The sequence below is a fragment of the Stomoxys calcitrans genome, chromosome 2, assembly GCF_963082655.1.
Source record: "Stomoxys calcitrans chromosome 2, idStoCalc2.1, whole genome shotgun sequence".
Classification (NCBI taxonomy): Eukaryota; Metazoa; Arthropoda; class Insecta; order Diptera; family Muscidae; genus Stomoxys; species Stomoxys calcitrans.
Genome location: NC_081553.1, coordinates 131,523,692 through 131,541,726, shown reverse-complemented (window position 1 = coordinate 131,541,726; position 18,035 = coordinate 131,523,692). Strand labels below are relative to the sequence as shown.

The window sequence follows — 18,035 nt, the reverse complement described above, 5'->3', positions numbered from 1 at the left end:
CCGCCAGACTTTAGAAATGTGGTCAATAGTTCCCCAGACAAGTGTTCAGCAAAAACTGCCAAGTCGTCTCCTGATTCCCCAACCCCATCGCTTCTATTGTTCGAAAATTTCTATAAATGGCTCATAATTTATTTTGTTTGAATATGAATTTTCCACTTACCTTTAATACAAGTACTTATATTTCAAAATAAAATACACATATATTTTACGTAAGTATAAAACTATTTATTTATTTTACAAAAGATATTAAAAAAAATGTGAGCGTATAACAGTTTATGCATATTTGGAATGGGAAACAGGATGCAATAAATACTTAACTCATAAAAAATAAAACGGTATAATTAAAAAGGATAAACTGACGAAATCAATAACATTTTGTCACTTGAACCATTAAACAATTTATCGAAATAGGTTGATTTTATTGAGGAAAAACAGCTGATTTAAATAAGTTGGCTAAAGTATCGAGTGACAACATATTACTGATTTTGCTGATAAGAAGGAAGTGGAAAACTGAAAATTATAATTCACCGATATTTAATACACTTTAGTTGAGGATATAGTAATAATGAATGATTCTAAATTTTGCAGCATAGTTTTAGGCTTAAACTAATTTTACTTTGTGTATGCGGATTATTAGCCGATGCAAAAACCACAATCAACTGTAGACAAATGTTTGAGATTTGAAAAAAATAGGTAAATAGTCTAATAGTTTGGGAAGATAATACAGCAGACTTCTGGAACTGGATAGCGAGGATAAACAATTACTGGTAGTAATAGGCTGAAAAGTGAATAAAGTAATTTACTCATTAGTATTAAATTATTTACATATGCAAATAAGCTTTTTATTAAAACGGAGTTTAAAACAAGTCATTGCTATGAAATTTCAAATAAACAACTCAAGCAATTTTTACTATACTGCAGCACTGTCATCTATTATTTTTGATGGTTCATTGTTAAAGAAAATGAGCTGTTGTTTGTTTATTTCGATTAAAAACCACTGAATCGATCTTCGGTTTTTTGGCAGCATGTAAAGCCTGTCAAGAACAACACGAGGCTTAACTCAACAACTGTGGTCATTTTGTAAGATCTCGACACCACCTCATATATAAAGTATTTGGTAGTAGATTGCAAATCGGAGTTTCTATTTTGACGCCAATTGTCTGCCAGGGTTGACCCATCCCAAAACAGCTGAGCAGAAGTTTAATCTTATCAGAATAAAATGAGGCTTAATTAAAAGTTAGGAGAGGAGCACATCACCCCAAATGCCTTCGAGCGGACTGGTTAACCGCTTAGAACAATATGGGACACAAATAACTCATATTCTGGAGTGGAGTGCGAGTGAGGATGTAGAGTGCTTACATATTAGGTTAGGTTGAAAAAGAGGTGCGGATATTAATACGTCCATGCCACTATAGACATACATCTAAGCCAGTAATCGGCTTGTTGTGCGCTCTAAATACTAAAAAGTAACCTCGAAAAAGAAAATCTAAGTTAGGAATTCCGTGCTTCTTACAATATGCTTAATTGTTTTCCATACTACGCCTCTAAGCTGCTTCATTTCGGGTGTTGTTTGCCTCCTAAGTACCGGTGTCTGTTAGCCGCGAAAGCCAGGCAATGATATAGGAAATTCTCTAACGTCTCATGATCTTCCCAACATGCCCTACACATGCTTTCACTTGCCACACCTATTTTGCTTAAATGAGCTCGAAATCTTATGTCTCCACTTATGATACAGAAAGCTATACTGACCTCCTTCTTACTTCCTTTCAGTAATAGCTTCGTTTTTTCGCGATACGGATCTCCCATAGGGTTTTCTTCGTTCTACCGACCGTTTCGCTGTTACACTGTTCGTCGATCACGCTCTCAACTCGGACTGCGTCGACCCGAAAGGTTCGGGATAACCAAGATTATTGACGGCAGTCCTCTGGCCTTCATCGCCAAATCGTCTGCTCTTTCATTCCCCCTTAATCTGCTTCTTAAACTCGAAGATTGTTCGTGACCTTTCCGTCCTTTTGTTATTACCGGACGGTTAGATTACTGCCCGTAAAGATATTCACACTGAACTTCCTCGTGTAAACACTGCACCACCTCACGCATTCTGTAATCGCCCGGAAATCTGCCTGCATAATCGAATATTGGTCAGGCAATTGAAAACAGATCTCAGTGCCTGGATTGTCAATGAAGATCACTCTGTTCTCTATCTTTGATCCATCCGTGTAACAGATGGCAATACCAGAGTTCCGTCAGTCCAAAATTGTGCATCTGGCAGTAGTGTCTTGCACTCGACCTCAAGTGTCATCTCATGAATCCGATTGGAATCTTCCAATCCATCCGTGTTTCCTATCGTCGCCTCGATTATATATCGCTGTATGACCTATTATGGATGTGTTGACCGACCAAGACAATATAGAACTCAAATTTTGGTGAAAACTGTAAATCTGTGATTCCACAAATACAGTTCACAACCAGTTGATGGGATAGCTTGTGTTTACGTTCAAACATAAACCCCTATTTACTTGTATCCCGAAAATTAAGTTAGAAATCCCATATTGGCTCTGTTAGTTACTATGTAAAACCGCCTAGAGAAAATAAGCGAATTTAAAAGTTTTATCGATTATTACGGCCATATTGTAAAAGCAATATCCGATGGGTTCTGTCTTGTATTTTCCTAACCTTTCGACAGTCCACACCTTGGTAAGCTCTAATCCAAAGAAATAAAATCCATCCAATGTCCAAACACTAATTACATACTTGTGTTTCATTGCTCTTTATTTCTACTTTCCATAAACTACATCGGGAGCTACAAAGCAAACAAAAATTATAGTTTGGTTTGCATTCGTTTCGGCTCGAGAGATCCATAACCAGTTTTACATCATCCAGGTTCCAGCTCTTTTCGCGCCCTTGCCTATCCCCTGTAGTCATTAAGCTGCGTTCCATTTCTATATTTGGTCCTTCGAGCCGGATCGGTTGCGATACTCTCTGAGATTTCAGCTCCACAACAACTATCATCTCTTAAAGGTACGTTCGTATTTCATATGTTTAGTGCTATCTAGTATTCCGTGGCATTTCATGTGATTACACACGTAAAGCACACCATTCCGATGTTTGCGGTATAGAAATTCTATTCACGTGTTTTATGTAGACAAGCAAGTTAAGAAATATGAAGAATTAATGTGTTTGATCAAGGAGCGTTTGTGCGAAAAGCTTAAACTTTGACACTGCATTTTATTTGGGACTGTCCTGCTCAAAAGTGAAGCCTGCGGAGTATTTTGGGACCAGAAGGATTATTCTTCATTTCTAATCGATTTTTGGAAAATAAGAAGTCGTTAAGTAATACTCCAGCCTTGAATTTGGAGAAAATCTTAAGTTGACAGATGTACGTTCAGTAAGTAAGCACTTATCATCCATTTCGGAAGAAAACTTAAGATTTAAAGAAAGAAAAAGGAAAAAGAAATAGAAAATTCAGTGATTTTATTGTGAAAGGTTTATTTGAACTCATTTTTGAGCTCCAGTGTTCACACGCATTCCAAAAACGTGGTCAACCTAAATAATTCAGGAGCGTGTTGTATTCATTTTTTTGCTTTGCATCCACCGCTTTCTCATACATGTTGGAAGAACTTGTTTGACTCAAACTTGGTTCTGGTCTCTGTTTCTTTTTATTTTTGGCGCGTGTTTGTCGTTTTCGCTGACATTCCCAATCTCTTGAGAGCGCTTTGCTTTGTAATCCACCTTGCAAGCTCTCCTCATCACTGGCCATCTCTTACTCACATTCACCCACATAGCGTTGTGGGTTTTGTACTCTCTCGTTCTCTTGAGTATTTTATTGCACTCTCCTTTTTCATATCCACTGGGAGTCATGTCGCTCTCCCTGTGGATCGTATGTGAACGGCATACAAAGAACAGGCTTTCGTCTCGCATGCATAACAAAAACACATTTGATAAGTGAGTTGAGTATGGATAATTTGTAAAACGTGATAATCAGAACAGAGAGAAGAAAAAACAACTATTCCAGATATTCCAGGCTCGTTGTTCATTCCAAGTTCGTTGACCTATTGTTGTCGTTCCACCGATCATATGGTTTTTGGTATGATATAGCACAGGGACACACAAGGCTATTATAAATATATGCAAAGTCGCACCCGTGAGATATTTGGAAAGGTTTGAAGCGGATACAAAAGGTTGCCACTGTCTTCAGACAGAATCTCTAAGTCGGATGAGGTCAGGCTGTAACATACTTGTTGTTTTTTTTCTGGCCTGCCATTGCTGTGCTACTAATCTAAAATTCCCTTAGGAGGAATTTGTGAACATTAGACCTTTTTTATCTTAATAGTGGGACGGATTCTTGTGCCTTAATTCTTTTTCTAATTTGTATATGACACACATATCTTTGTATCTCTTATCTTGGAGATTTTTCGACTATTTTGGCCTTAGTGCTTCGCAGATTTGAGTGCTGTTTTTGCACCTGATTGATATTCGACTGTGTTCGTCTGTTTTCGATTATGTCCCTGGACCGATTTATAAGATTGGCTGATAGCTTGGTTGAGTTCGAGGCTGCACTGAACAGCAACGAACTGCCAGTGGAATCCGTTTGCCTCTTGGACACGCATAAACATGAGATCAGGTCTACATGGGACAACTTGAAACATGCGTACGATCAATGCTTAGCTGATCTTGCTAATGAGGAGGAATTGGACGATAAGGGGGAGGATGAGGTAAGCGATATTGAAACGGTAAAGGAGAAGTATAAAACATCTTACTCTACCTATTGTCGCTGTGTGTCTAGGCTCACCCAATGTATCCGGGATATTACCCCCCCTCCGATGGCATCAAGTCCTAATTCCAGTTCCGGTGTTAACCTTCCCCCTCTTGAATTGCCGACATTCAGTGGGGAATACAAGGCATGGCCCACATTCCGGGACATGTTCACCGCTCTTTGCGTTAGGAATTCGAAATTATGTCCAATTGAGAAACTGTCGCACTTGAGACAGAAGACTAAGGGCGAGGCTCACGAAATCGTGTCAAAGAGCCCCCTAACCAATGATGGTTTCTCTTCGGCATGGAAGAATTTGTGCGCTCGCTTCGAGAACAGGCGTATTTTGATAAATGGACAATTGAAATCTCTATTCAACCTTCAGACTATCCATTCCGAGACTGCAAATTCTTTGAAGAATTTGCAGCGAGAGATAAATTCATGCATATCCACTCTCAAGCTTTATAAGGTTGATATCGATAGTTGGAACCCTATATTTGTCTTCCTATGTTCCAATTGTTTACCGGAGTCTACCTTGACACTCTGGGAGCAGACCCTTGGTGACAAGACGACCATCCCGCTATGGTGCGATCTGGATACCTTCCTCACCAATAGATACCGCACTTTGGAATCCGTTGCCGAAGTAAAGAATGGAGGTGATCAGAAGCACCATCAGTCCAAGCAGAGAAACTTTGCGAATCCCAAACCGGCCTCGGGGAAAGTGAATACATTTCAGGCTAACGTTAGTAAGACTCCATGTCGACTCTGCCCCAAGGAGTTTCATGTCATCAGGAAATGCCCTCGATTTATAAGTATGGATCATGGTCATAGACTGGCCGAGATCAAAGCAAGCAACTTGTGCTTGAACTGCTTTTCGGGCGCTCACGCTGTGAGAACTTGCAAAAGCAAACACTCCTGCTTTATATGCGGAAAACGCCACAATACTATGCTCCATAAGGATTCCAATCCTGGGGGTCAGTCATTGGATAACGTGCCTTCTTCTCCTTCCTCTCCTTCTTTCTCTGGAGTTGGTCAATCATCCCCTCAGTCTTCTCCAGTACAGTCCACTGATTCGGCTCATGGTGTTATACAAAGTTGTTTTGCCTCCAGGTCGAAGGGTATATTGCTAGGTACCGCCATTGTGAGACTTATGCACTTCGGGGTGCCCTACCGAGCCAGAGCCCTTATTGATTCCGGGTCCGAGGGGTCCTTTATTTCTGACCGGCTGTACAATACGCTTAGACTACCTTTCCGGCGTACTTCCGCAACGATTTCTGGCTTGAACAACACCATATCTGCTGATGTACGAAAAGAATGCGATCTTTTCCTACAGTCGAACTTGGACCCAGCGTTTGGGTTGAATATTTCTGTTTTGGTTGTTCCGCACCTGTCCAATGAACTACCCGCTAGGACCATAGATTATGAATCCATTCCAGATTTGCCAGGTCTTGAACTTGCCGATCCCGATTTTTTCCAAAGCTCCAGAATCGACATGTTGTTGGGGGCAGATGTATTTCCCTCAATAATGTTATCGGGTTGTAGACTCTGCGGATCCCTGATGGCTCAGGAGACCGTGTTTGGCTGGATCCTTACCGGCCCTACTCCGAATAATTCTTCCCCACCCCGCTCTACTCTTGTATCTTATTTTTGTGAAATCTCTTTAGACAAGGAGATTTCAAGGTTTTGGGAGGTGGAGAATGTCCCTCGGAAACGTTACTCGTCTGTGTCGGACACGTTCTGTGAGCAATTATACAGGAGTACGACGAGAAGGAATAGTGAAGGGAGGTACATAGTTTCCCTTCCGTTCAAGGAGGAATATCCGAAAAGCTTGAGTTTGGGTCAATCCAGGACAAGCTCGATGGCACAGTATTTTCGGACTGAAAGCCGGCTGTTAAAAAATCCTCTATTCAAGAGGGAATATGATCAGACTCTTCAGGAGTATCTTACTTTGGGACATATGATTCCAATAGAGTCCCCAAATACACTTGCTTCCTCCAGCCAATATTATCTACCCCATCATGCGGTAATCAAGCCCGAGAGCACAACTACAAGGGTCCGTGTAGTCTTTAATGCGTCGGCTTCTTCCTCAAACGGGCGTAGTTTAAACGATATGCTTCATATCGGCCCTACATTGCAGAATGATTTGACGATTTTGGTCCTGAAGTGGAGATTCTATCGATATGTATTTAATGGAGATATACAAAAAATGTATAGGCAGATCCTTGTGGATCCATCCCATACTCCTTACCAGCGCATATTATATCGCAAATCTCCTGACGAACCAATCCAAGATTTCGAACTCCAAACTGTCACATTTGGAGTAAATTGTGCACCCTATTTGGCGATTCGCACTATGATTCAACTGGCAGAGGATGTCCAGGATATCTACCCTTTGGCAAGTGCTATCTTGCGATCTTGTATGTATGTAGATGACGCTATAGTTGGGTCTCATACGATTCAAATGGCTGTAGAGGCAAGAGACCAATTGATTAAAGCGTTGGCATCCGCGGGATTTTGTATGAGAAAGTGGACGTCGAATTCCAAACAAATCCTAGCGGGTCTTCCGGCGGATCACCGTTTATACACCGATTTTTTGGATTTCGATGATCACAGTTCCGCCAAGACCTTAGGAATCCGATGGAATGCACTTGCTGATGCATTCTATTTTTCTATAGTCCAATTCCCCAACAATTGCCAATTTACCAAACGTGAAGTTCTTTCACATATATCGAGACTTTTTGACCCAGCCGGGTGGCTGGCGCCGATTGTAATAGTGGCAAAAGTAATTATGCAAAGGATTTGGATGGACCGCACCGAGTGGGACAATGAAATTACGCCAGAATCCAGAGAACTTTGGCAATCGTTTCAGCACCATTATCCTCATATTAATAATATCCAAATTCCGAGATGGATACATTTTACTCCAGATAGCGAAGTCCAAATCCACGGATTTTGCGACGCCTCACAAAAGGCTTATGCAGCGGCAATATATATCCGGATGGTTCGTCATGGTTCCATACATTCACATTTAATAACTTCCAAGACAAAAGTTGCACCGCTTAAAACATTGTCTATACCCAGGTTGGAATTATGTGGGGCTACACTTTTGTCTGAATTAATTGATACAGTACTTCCAAATTTTGACATTGCTGATTATTCGCTATTTTGTTGGACCGATTCCACCATCGTATTATCATGGTTGTCCAAGGCACCTTGCTACTGGAATACATTTGTGGCAAACAGAGTATCTAAAATTATACAAGTGGTTGATCCAACGCACTGGTTCCACATTGATTCTGAGCACAATCCTGCAGATATTGCAAGTAGGGGTGTCCATCCCCAAGATTTGGTAGACAACCATCTCTGGTGGAATGGTCCACAATGGCTTACGGAACCAACGAGTAATTGGCCGAAATCCAAGCTAGATCCTGTGGAAGAGACCACTATGGAGAAAAAGTCCCTTAAAGTCCATTTCGCGTACTTCACGGATTTCACAGATATACTTGATCGATTCTCTTCATTTTCAAAGGCGTTGCGAGTCGTTGCCTATATATACCGCTTTTTCCATCGCACTCATCCGAAGCACCGCAATGATTATACCCAAGATTCCATAAATATTACCACAGAAGAGATTTTATTCGTACGCAAACAACTGATATCCATTTCTCAGAAGGCCGTTTATCCCAATGAATATCTAGCACTTAGTGCAAAGAAATCCATATCCTCATCCAGTCCATTGCTCAGTTTAAACCCATTTATAGATCATGAAGGCGTAATGAGAATATGTGGTAGATTGGAATCATCGCTTTCATTGACTTATAATGAAAAACATCCTGCCATCGTTCCGTATGGCTGTCAATACGCTAGGCTATTGATAAAATTTATCCACGAGATTACTCTGCATGGAGGAAACCAACTTATTTTACGACTGGTTCGAACCCATTACTGGATCCCAAAGGTACAAAATCTCATAAAAACTACGATTTACCACTGCAAGCCTTGTGTGCTGTATAAGAAGCGATGTCAAACGCAGTTGATGGCGGCCTTACCCCCAGAAAGGGTAGAATTTTCTCGTCCCTTTACTCACACGGGATTGGATTTTGCTGGACCATTCGACGTCAAAAGCTATGCAGGCCGCTGTTGCCGCATCACCAAGGGATACGTCTGTGTCTTCGTCTGTTTTTCGACAAAGGCGATACACCTCGAAGCTACCTCAGACTTGTCCACCCCTGCATTCCTCGCAGCATTCAGTAGGTTTGTTTCCCGCCGTGGTTGTCCTTTACACCTACATTCGGACAATGGAACTACTTTTGTTGGGGCGTCCCGAATCCTAGCCAAAGAATTTATCCAAACATCTCATCAAGCTATCACCTCTAGCTATTCCTATCAAAATCTTATATGGCATTTTATTCCGCCTGGAGCCCCACACATGGGCGGGTTATGGGAAGCTGGTGTCAAAAGCTTCAAGCAGCACTTCAAAAAGTCAGCAGGTTGTTCCAAGTACACGTTTGAAGAACTTCAAACTTTGTTGTCTAGGATAGAGGCATGTCTTAATTCCAGACCGCTGTCTCCCACGTCCGCAAGTCCATCTGACCTAACAGCCCTAACTCCAGGCCACTTTTTGATAGGTACCCCCATATTAGTACCATTAGACCCAGAGTATTCGCAAGCTCCTATTTCAATCCAAAATCGGTGGGAACGTCTAAAGGCGATTCATCAACATTTTTGTTCTAGATGGAAAGATGAGTACTTAAAGGAGTTGCAGAAGCGCTACAAGTGGCAGAAATCTAGCGACAACTTGAAAGTAGATGCTCTGGTTGTGATTAGAGATGAAAATCTACCTCCTAACTGTTGGCGACTAGGAAGAATTACCAAAGTTTATCATGGTAGCGATAATCGGGTCAGAGTCGCTGACATACTCACTCAGAAAGGCCTAATAACCCGAGCAATAACCAAACTAGTAGTACTCTTTGGCGAAAACTCCTAGATTCCAAGATATTCTATTTTTCACCTTTTAGAGTTTTATTGATTTTACACAATATTTAGAATCTTCCAAACATTAATCAATTTCTTTTGCAGTATAATGAATTCCCACCACCATGAGAAAAAGAAGCCGGGTCATTCCTCCTTTGTATGCAGGCTGTGCAGGAAAATACATTCCCTCAAAACATGCCGTTTATTCCTCCAAATGAACACAAATCAGCGAATGGATGTGGTCAAAAAATACGGATACTGTCTAAATTGTCTGGCACACACACATTCTCAAGGTTCTTGCTTCACCAAAACGGGCTGCAGATATTGCCATCAACGCCATCATTCACTGCTACATATGCACCCCAGGTTAAAGAAGAAGACATTTTCTAGATCAACAAAGTCTCAAGCTCGAAGTAAGCCTAATAAGAAGTCCGAAACAGCTTCAGCCTCAAAAAATACTCCCACGCCACTCAGGCCCAATGAAGCAGCTAAAGAATCGTCGACTTCGCTCACTGCAATACTCCGACAGAATGCTGCCACCTTACTGCCAACAGCCTCGGTTATAATAAACGCAAAGGATGGGAAGCATTATGCCAGATGTCTACTGGACTCTGCATCCAGAATGAGTTCCATCTCCAAGCCGTTCGTGGACAAGCTGCAACTTACAACGTTAGAACTGGATAATGAGACCATTTGCCCCATCACTTTGTGGTCCCGTATTGAGGAAAATTTCAAGATAGAGACCACCTTAAGGGTTCATCGACGTACAAGTACGATGACTCCGAAAGAATCGTACCCGGTGAGCATAAAGTCGCACTTCCATAATTTAGTTTTGGCCGATAAAACATTCTACAAGTCTTCGGCTATAGATATAGTCCTAGGAGTCGACATACTTTCTCGAATCATGCGAGAGGGTCTTTTTGCAAGAGTTGGTCTTCCTACGGCCCAAAATACTGCTTTTGGCATGGTGATTTACGGAACATTTTCTATTTAATTAGCAATACTTGCTGTTATGTTATAATATAATTACTCTATATAGCAAAATATTTTGAATTTTAACATTAGAAAAAATAGTAACAAATACTATAGAATTATCATTAGAATTGAATATATATAACCTTAAAAGAACCGTATGCTTGAATTACTTTCCTTGAATTTGATTAAATTTGAGATATATTGCCCTTATTGAATTTCCAGTAATACTGCAAGGCGGGCGGAATGTTTACGTTCAAACATAAACCCCTATTTACTTGTATCCCGAAAATTAAGTTAGAAATCCCATATTGGCTCTGTTAGTTACTATGTAAAACCGCCTAGAGAAAATAAGCGAATTTAAAAGTTTTATCGATTATTACGGCCATATTGTAAAAGCAATATCCGATGGGTTCTGTCTTGTATTTTCCTAACCTTTCGACAGTCCACACCTTGGTAAGCTCTAATCCAAAGAAATAAAATCCATCCAATGTCCAAACACTAATTACATACTTGTGTTTCATTGCTCTTTATTTCTACTTTCCATAAACTACATCGGGAGCTACAAAGCAAACAAAAATTATAGTTTGGTTTGCATTCGTTTCGGCTCGAGAGATCCATAACCAGTTTTACATCATCCAGGTTCCAGCTCTTTTCGCGCCCTTGCCTATCCCCTGTAGTCATTAAGCTGCGTTCCATTTCTATATTTGCCCATGGCCGATAAAACATTCTACAAGTCTTCGGCTATAGATATAGTCCTAGGAGTCGACATACTTTCTCGAATCATGCGAGAGGGTCTTTTTGCAAGAGTTGGTCTTCCTACGGCCCAAAATATTGCTTTTGGCATGGTGATTTACGGAACATTTTCTATTTAATTAGCAATACTTGCTGTTATGTTATAATATAATTACTCTATATAGCAAAAATATTTTGAATTTTAACATTAGAAAAAATAGTAACAAATACTATAGAATTATCATTAGAATTGAATATATATAACCTTAAAAGAACCGTATGCTTGAATTACTTTCCTTGAATTTGATTAAATTTGAGATATATTGCCCTTATTGAATTTCCAGTAATACTGCAAGGCGGGCGGAATGTTTACGTTCAAACGTAAACCCCTATTTACTTGTATCCCGAAAATTAAGTTAGAAATCCCATATTGGCTCTGTTAGTTACTATGTAAAACCGCCTAGAGAAAATAAGCGAATTTAAAAGTTTTATCGATTATTACGGCCATATTGTAAAAGCAATATCCGATGGGTTCTGTCTTGTATTTTCCTAACCTTTCGACAGTCCACACCTTGGTAAGCTCTAATCCAAAGAAATAAAATCCATCCAATGTCCAAACACTAATTACATACTTGTGTTTCATTGCTCTTTATTTCTACTTTCCATAAACTACATCGGGAGCTACAAAGCAAACAAAAATTATAGTTTGGTTTGCATTTGTTTCGGCTCGAGAGATCCATAACCAGTTTTACATCATCCAGGTTCCAGCTCTTTTCGCGCCCTTGCCTATCCCCTGTAGTCATTAAGCTGCGTTCCATTTCTACAGCTTGGATATCTTCCAAACCATCCAATACTCTCGTATAATTGGAGCGGCCCCTTACGTATTGGACGACTCCATCATTTTTATTCATATGTGGACCCCCAAAAAAACCCCTTTATGGATATTGAACCCGGCCAGGACAATATGGGATTTGAATGAAAGTTATTTCGCAGTAGAATACAAATCAGAGATCTGCAGTGGCGTATCGCATTTGCGGCGCATCTCCAAAATACATGACTTTTTGATTTAACGCAAACATTTAACTCCAAACACAAATGATTTTGCGGTGGTGCTGATGTGTATTAAAATAAATGGTCTTCCGACCGTTGTTATGATTCGAGTCAATGTGTTGTTACATTCACTCATAACACCGCCATGGGTAAAGACGATGTAAAATGCAGTCGTACGCGAAGCATTAAAATAAATGTGTTAGTATTAGCCAATCATATCAGTGTGCTGAGCATAACACTGCATAAACCGCGGTGACGAAAAATACTATCTCAGCATTTATATGTGTATAACGCAAATCAGAAAACCGCTTGTAGTTCTCTGATACAAATTCAATTTTACGGTCAAGGATTTAGGAGAATAACGACGTTTCATTTCAAAACACTCATTTTGGCTAAGTAGACCAATCAGGACAATAAGGCATACAAAGAAGAGATGTTTGGGTATAAAGTAAAATTGTCTCCTCCTTCACGATGATGTTGAATGTACCTTTGGCTAAATGGGTTACATAGTTTTTTGATATCAAGGACGCCAGTACCGGAAGTGATTTAAGCTATTTTTTTTTGTTTGTTTAAATCCTTACAGTAAACTAGAAACACAAATCTGAGCAGAATTTTTTGGATCAGTTGTGAGGTTTAGAATCGGACACCTGAGGTCATGTGCCAGACACTATTGTCTGCGAGACAGTCTTGGCTTGACGAAAAGCTGTTATTGCTATATGATAGTTCATGTTTTACGGATGCTTTGAAGTTGGACGAGGGAAAAGGTCCGTGCGTCAATGAAGACGCATTCATTTGGATGGAACCACTTTTGCATAATCTATTAAAATTACACATATATTGGCCCAATCCATGCTCGGATAATATATTTATTTAAGGGTTCACAGATGCAAAATTACCAACGACATCTGTTGACCACTAATTGCAACTAAAATATATTTGCATTATGGGGCGCATTTGTACTTACATCTGGCATCCAAAAGGCGCAATTGAAATACTGTATCTGGTGAATACAATTGAAATACTGAACTGAATACGGCAACCCTATATTGTTCGTTGAGACTTAATAAAAGTATACTTTTAGGCTAAAAGGAATTTTTTGAACGACCTCTTTTACAAGTGATCAAAAGATGTATAAAACGAAAAGCGCAATGGTGACTTTGTTCCTGGAACTTTGCCTAAGAATGACAGCTACTTTAATCCACATCGCTAAGTTTGCCACAAAGAGGAGACCCGACAGACCCTATGTGAGTTATAGGTTTTTAGGTTGTATCAGACTCAGAGTGTGCGATAGGGGGAAGACTACTTTGACAAGGGCTAAAGAGTCTTAATTTACTTAATAGAGGTACAAAGTCATTAAACCGCTTCGGCGGCTAAAAAGGATGTTCTAATGGCAGGAGGATTTGATGTTCTTTATATCCAGGATCCGTTAGTGAATAGAAGTGTTGTCCGCGGACTAAGAATACATTTATTTAATCTTAATGGTGCGGGTAATAGGTGACATAGATCCCTTATCCTTACCTGGAGTAGTTTTTTGTTTTTCCATCGCTAAGCTCTAAGCGTTGAAATAAATATATCGCACTACTAAGTGGCTTTTAAATGACCCACGATTTAGAGATGCCGCCTTCAAACTTAGGCGTAAGCACCTTCTACGACTTTAGAACTGAAAAATCTACCATCGTCCAGATATTCACACTACACCAGATATTCAATAACGACATTTGTCCATCACAAGAAAGTTTATCAGATATTAAATAACGACATTTGCCCATCACAAGAAAGCTTAGGAAACGTTTAAATATATTTCAAGCCATATCTGAGTTTGTATCCCTAGAAGGGATACAAACTCAGATAGACAGTAGACAGATCGAGTGTCTACTGAGTTTGTACCCCTGTAGACAGTTTTGATCGAGTGTAGACACTCGATAATTTTTTAATATCGGGAGGAGCAATTAGGTACTAAAACCAGTTTCAGATAAGGGGTCAGGATAACGTTTTACCAAATCTTATTATAGATTGTTTATACGAATTGCGGATGTTTAAATAATGTCTTTATCTCGGTAAATATAAAGGCAACTCAAAATTCGTGCTCTGAAATACACTGCGATCTATTGTTGACAAGAGTTCTACTTCGACATTGATTTACTTGGTGTATTTTGGGCTCATGGTGGGGTAGAGAGAGGAGAAACGTCTATTCCGCAGAAAGAAAAAGGAAATGGGAAAGACGTCAGTGTGAGTGAATTGAGATACATGGGAGTCAGAATTAGGTTTGTAAATTCTACCAAAGAAATAAACCTCAAACCGATGGCTTTGGTGCAGGCTTATCCTCCTGCAGAGACAAAGAAAGAAATCTGGTTACTGATACAAATAGTGTGCTGAGGATATGGAAAGAAAATTTAACCCAGCTGCATATATATATATACCGCAGAACCAATCTCTTAAGATGTTATGGAATATTTACCTCCCAGCCAGAATGAGGTCCAAGTAGCTCTGACCCGACTGAAGAACAACAATGCAGCAGTAGCCGACGGATTACCCGCTGAAACATTTAAGATCGGAGGCGACACACTGAAAAGGCTTATGCATCAACTTGTCTGCGCGATCTGGCTAGAAGAACGCATAGCCGATGATTGGGACCTCAGCATACTATGTCCCGTACTCAAGAAAGGAGACAAGACGGAATGTGCTAACTATAGAGGAATAAGTCTTCTCTCCATCGCATACAGGATACTCCCGAGTGTACTGTGTGAAAGATTAAAACCTCAAATCAATGAGATAATTGAGCCCTATTAATCCAGTTTTAGACCTGGTAAATCCACCCTAGAACAGATATTCACACTGCCCCAAATCCTGGAAAAGACCCGAGAAGAACAAATCAACACCTACCATCTCTTTGTTGACCACAAAGCTGCTTTCGATAGCCCTATACGTTCAAAGGTATTTCAAGCGATGTTTGAGTCTGTAATCCCTGCAAAATTAATAAGACTATGCAGGATGAGACTTGCAGGAGCACGTTCGTAAGTAAGAATAGTAAACAATTTCTCCGAACTATTCAATACCAAACCAAGTTTCACATAAGTACACAGATCGTGTGATCTCTTTATTATCCTGCTGGAGTAGATTATACGAGATGCAGATGTAAATAGATATGGCACACTACTCACAAGCCAACACATCCTACTCTGCTATGCTGACGACATCGATATCATAGGTCTGTCACCGGAAGTAGTAACTGCAGCCTTTGAAAGAATCGAAAGAGAATCTGTGAAAATGGGTCTAGCAGTAAATTGAGATAAAACGAAATGGATGGTTTCAACTCCCAAAATGCCGTGTACAACCGAGTAGATAAACGAAACGAATGACATCAGTACTAAAATATAGCGAAGGATAATTTTGGCAACCAAATGCTACTTTGGATTAAGTAAGCAGTTTAGAAACAAGGCCACCTTTCGACAGACGAAGATTTCACTATACAAGACACTGATACTACCTGTGTTGTTATACGGTTCCGAGGCATGGGTACTTGAGAAAGCATACGAGGTAGTGCTTAGAGTGTTTGAGAGATAGATTCTTCGTAAAATAAATGGACCTGTTTGCCTTAATAGAGAATAGGCGTCGTATGAGCTGTATGGCGGCGATAGCATAGTTGCACGTATTAAAATACAACGGTTGCGTTGTCATGTTGTCAGAATGGATGAAGATGCTCCAGTAATGAGGTTTTTTGAAGGCTATCATGGTAGCACACGCAAACCGGGACGACCAAAAGCCTAAAGGAAAGATCAAGTAGTGGAGGCACATCGAAACTTGAAGTCAGAGATTTTTAGAATGAGAGCAAACGATCCAGGTGCTGGGAACGCTATTCTATGTTCGGCTAATGGGACAAATGTTCTGTCAAGTAAAGTAGGTAGGGCTAGACCGAACATCTTTCTGGAGTTTTTAGAAAAGGGAGCTTGAAACTTGGTGTTAAAGGTTGAAGAAGAAGTACAGATGGCCGAAGAAGTAAAACGAAACTAGAATCAAATCAAATACATCAATGATTTATTTTAACTGTTTCGCGCGTTGATATGTTCTATAATTCAGGATGCTAAAGGTAGATAGAAAAAGTAGTAATACAACAAAATATAGTATAATGTATTTTAGAATTGTAACAGAAACTGCAACTTAAAAAAAGGAAAGTTCTTTAGTTCCACCCCAAAAGAAAATTCGGTGCATGCTTTTTTTAATTTAAGTGCTGAAACTGTGCTCAAATTAATTTAAAGCGAAGTGAGAGCAGTAAACAATAAAAAAGCTCATAAAATATTTTTTTAAGTATTTTTTTTTTCGTTGGTGTATCGTTTTCACAAAGTGTAAAAATGTGATAAATATAAAAAATAAATTAATAATGACAATAAATAAGATGCGAATAAATACAATTTTATGAAAATGCAAAATTTTAGGAATTCAACAAAATAAAAAATAACTTAAAAATGACTAAGACTAGGATTACGATAAAGAAGAGCTGATTCTTGGTATTTTTATGCGCATTCACATTGTTTCCACTATTGGATTATAGAGTAGATGATCTTGGTTTCCATAGTCATGAGCTTTGAATAGGGGGGATTGTGCTCTACGCTTGGCTCGTGTCTTTTGTGTTTCAACATAACGCCTGACTTTGTGAGGCCCATTATAGGAAGTGTGAAACTCGGTATACCTTGAAGGTGTGGGAGGATAGTAGGTATACTTGGTCTTCTTTACTGCAGGTGGTATGTACTTGTAGGCAGGATTATTTGGCGGTGGTACTTTGTGCACACTCTTCTCCACCGCATATGAGACGGTGGCTTGTGAAGGCCCCTGACGCTTGGCTACTTCAAGAGCTGCCAATATGGGAGTTAAATCCCTTAAGGCATCGTGCGATGACCCTGATCCTGATGGGGCTCTGTAACCGTTGTGTGTGTATCCTGCAGCAGAATTTTGATTTTGCGACGGACGATAGTTATAGCCCTCTTGTGGATGTTTCTGAATATACAGCTCTTCGGCACTGAGCTTTTGTTTTTGCATCTGGTGATAGATGTCCGCAGCATAGGCAGCTGTTATGGACTCAGTGTGGGAGAGGGACTCCAATTGGCCTAAATTGTTGGGTAAGCCATAAGAGTTCAAATCAGCCTGATCACTGGGGCCAGTATGGCCAGGGCCCGTATTGAAATTCGATGTGTCCAAGGCCACAGTTTTAGACGCTGTGTATTGTGTCTTGCCATTGGGCAGCATATTCAGTATTTCCTGCAATTGAACCGCAGCCTTGCGGGCTTCTTCGTCGTTGAGCTTCTGGTGACGTCCATAGATATTGAACTCTTGTCCCGTGGGTGCTGTCACATGATGATGATGGTGATGGTGATGCTCTTCAGGGGCTGTTCACGGAGGAACACAACGCATTGGCATACGCCCAGGTATTATGTGTTGATTGGAGTGTATGTATGTGATTGTGTGGCAGTAGTGTAGGTGTAGCATTGATGTCGGAAGGATGCAAGCCGGCATGCATGAAAGAATTTTGGAAAAGAAAAATCTCAGACGTATCAATTCA

General features: G+C 40.1%; 3 protein-coding genes across 3 annotated transcripts in view; 2 read left to right on the top strand and 1 right to left on the bottom strand.

Moving 5' to 3' along the window:
• Positions 1 to 4,499: 4,499 nt before the first annotated feature.
• Positions 4,500 to 9,737, top strand: LOC131994755 (uncharacterized). The gene has a single exon (XM_059361630.1). It carries the CDS (start codon positions 4,500 to 4,502, stop codon positions 9,735 to 9,737), a length of 5,238 nt encoding a protein of 1,745 aa, XP_059217613.1.
• Positions 9,738 to 9,833: 96 nt separating this feature from the next.
• Positions 9,834 to 10,718, top strand: LOC131994754 (uncharacterized). The gene has a single exon (XM_059361629.1). The coding sequence runs from the start codon at positions 9,834 to 9,836 to the stop codon at positions 10,716 to 10,718; it is 885 nt and encodes a 294-aa protein (XP_059217612.1).
• Positions 10,719 to 16,981: 6,263 nt separating this feature from the next.
• LOC106089012 (hornerin) overlaps positions 16,982 to 18,035 on the bottom strand; it is a 112,139-nt gene continuing 111,085 nt past the window's right edge. Inside the window, exon 6 of the mRNA XM_059361628.1 lies at positions 16,982 to 17,820. Within this exon, the coding sequence (XP_059217611.1) occupies positions 17,003 to 17,820 (818 nt within the window). The 3' untranslated portion in view covers positions 16,982 to 17,002. The remainder of the gene's footprint in view (positions 17,821 to 18,035) is intronic.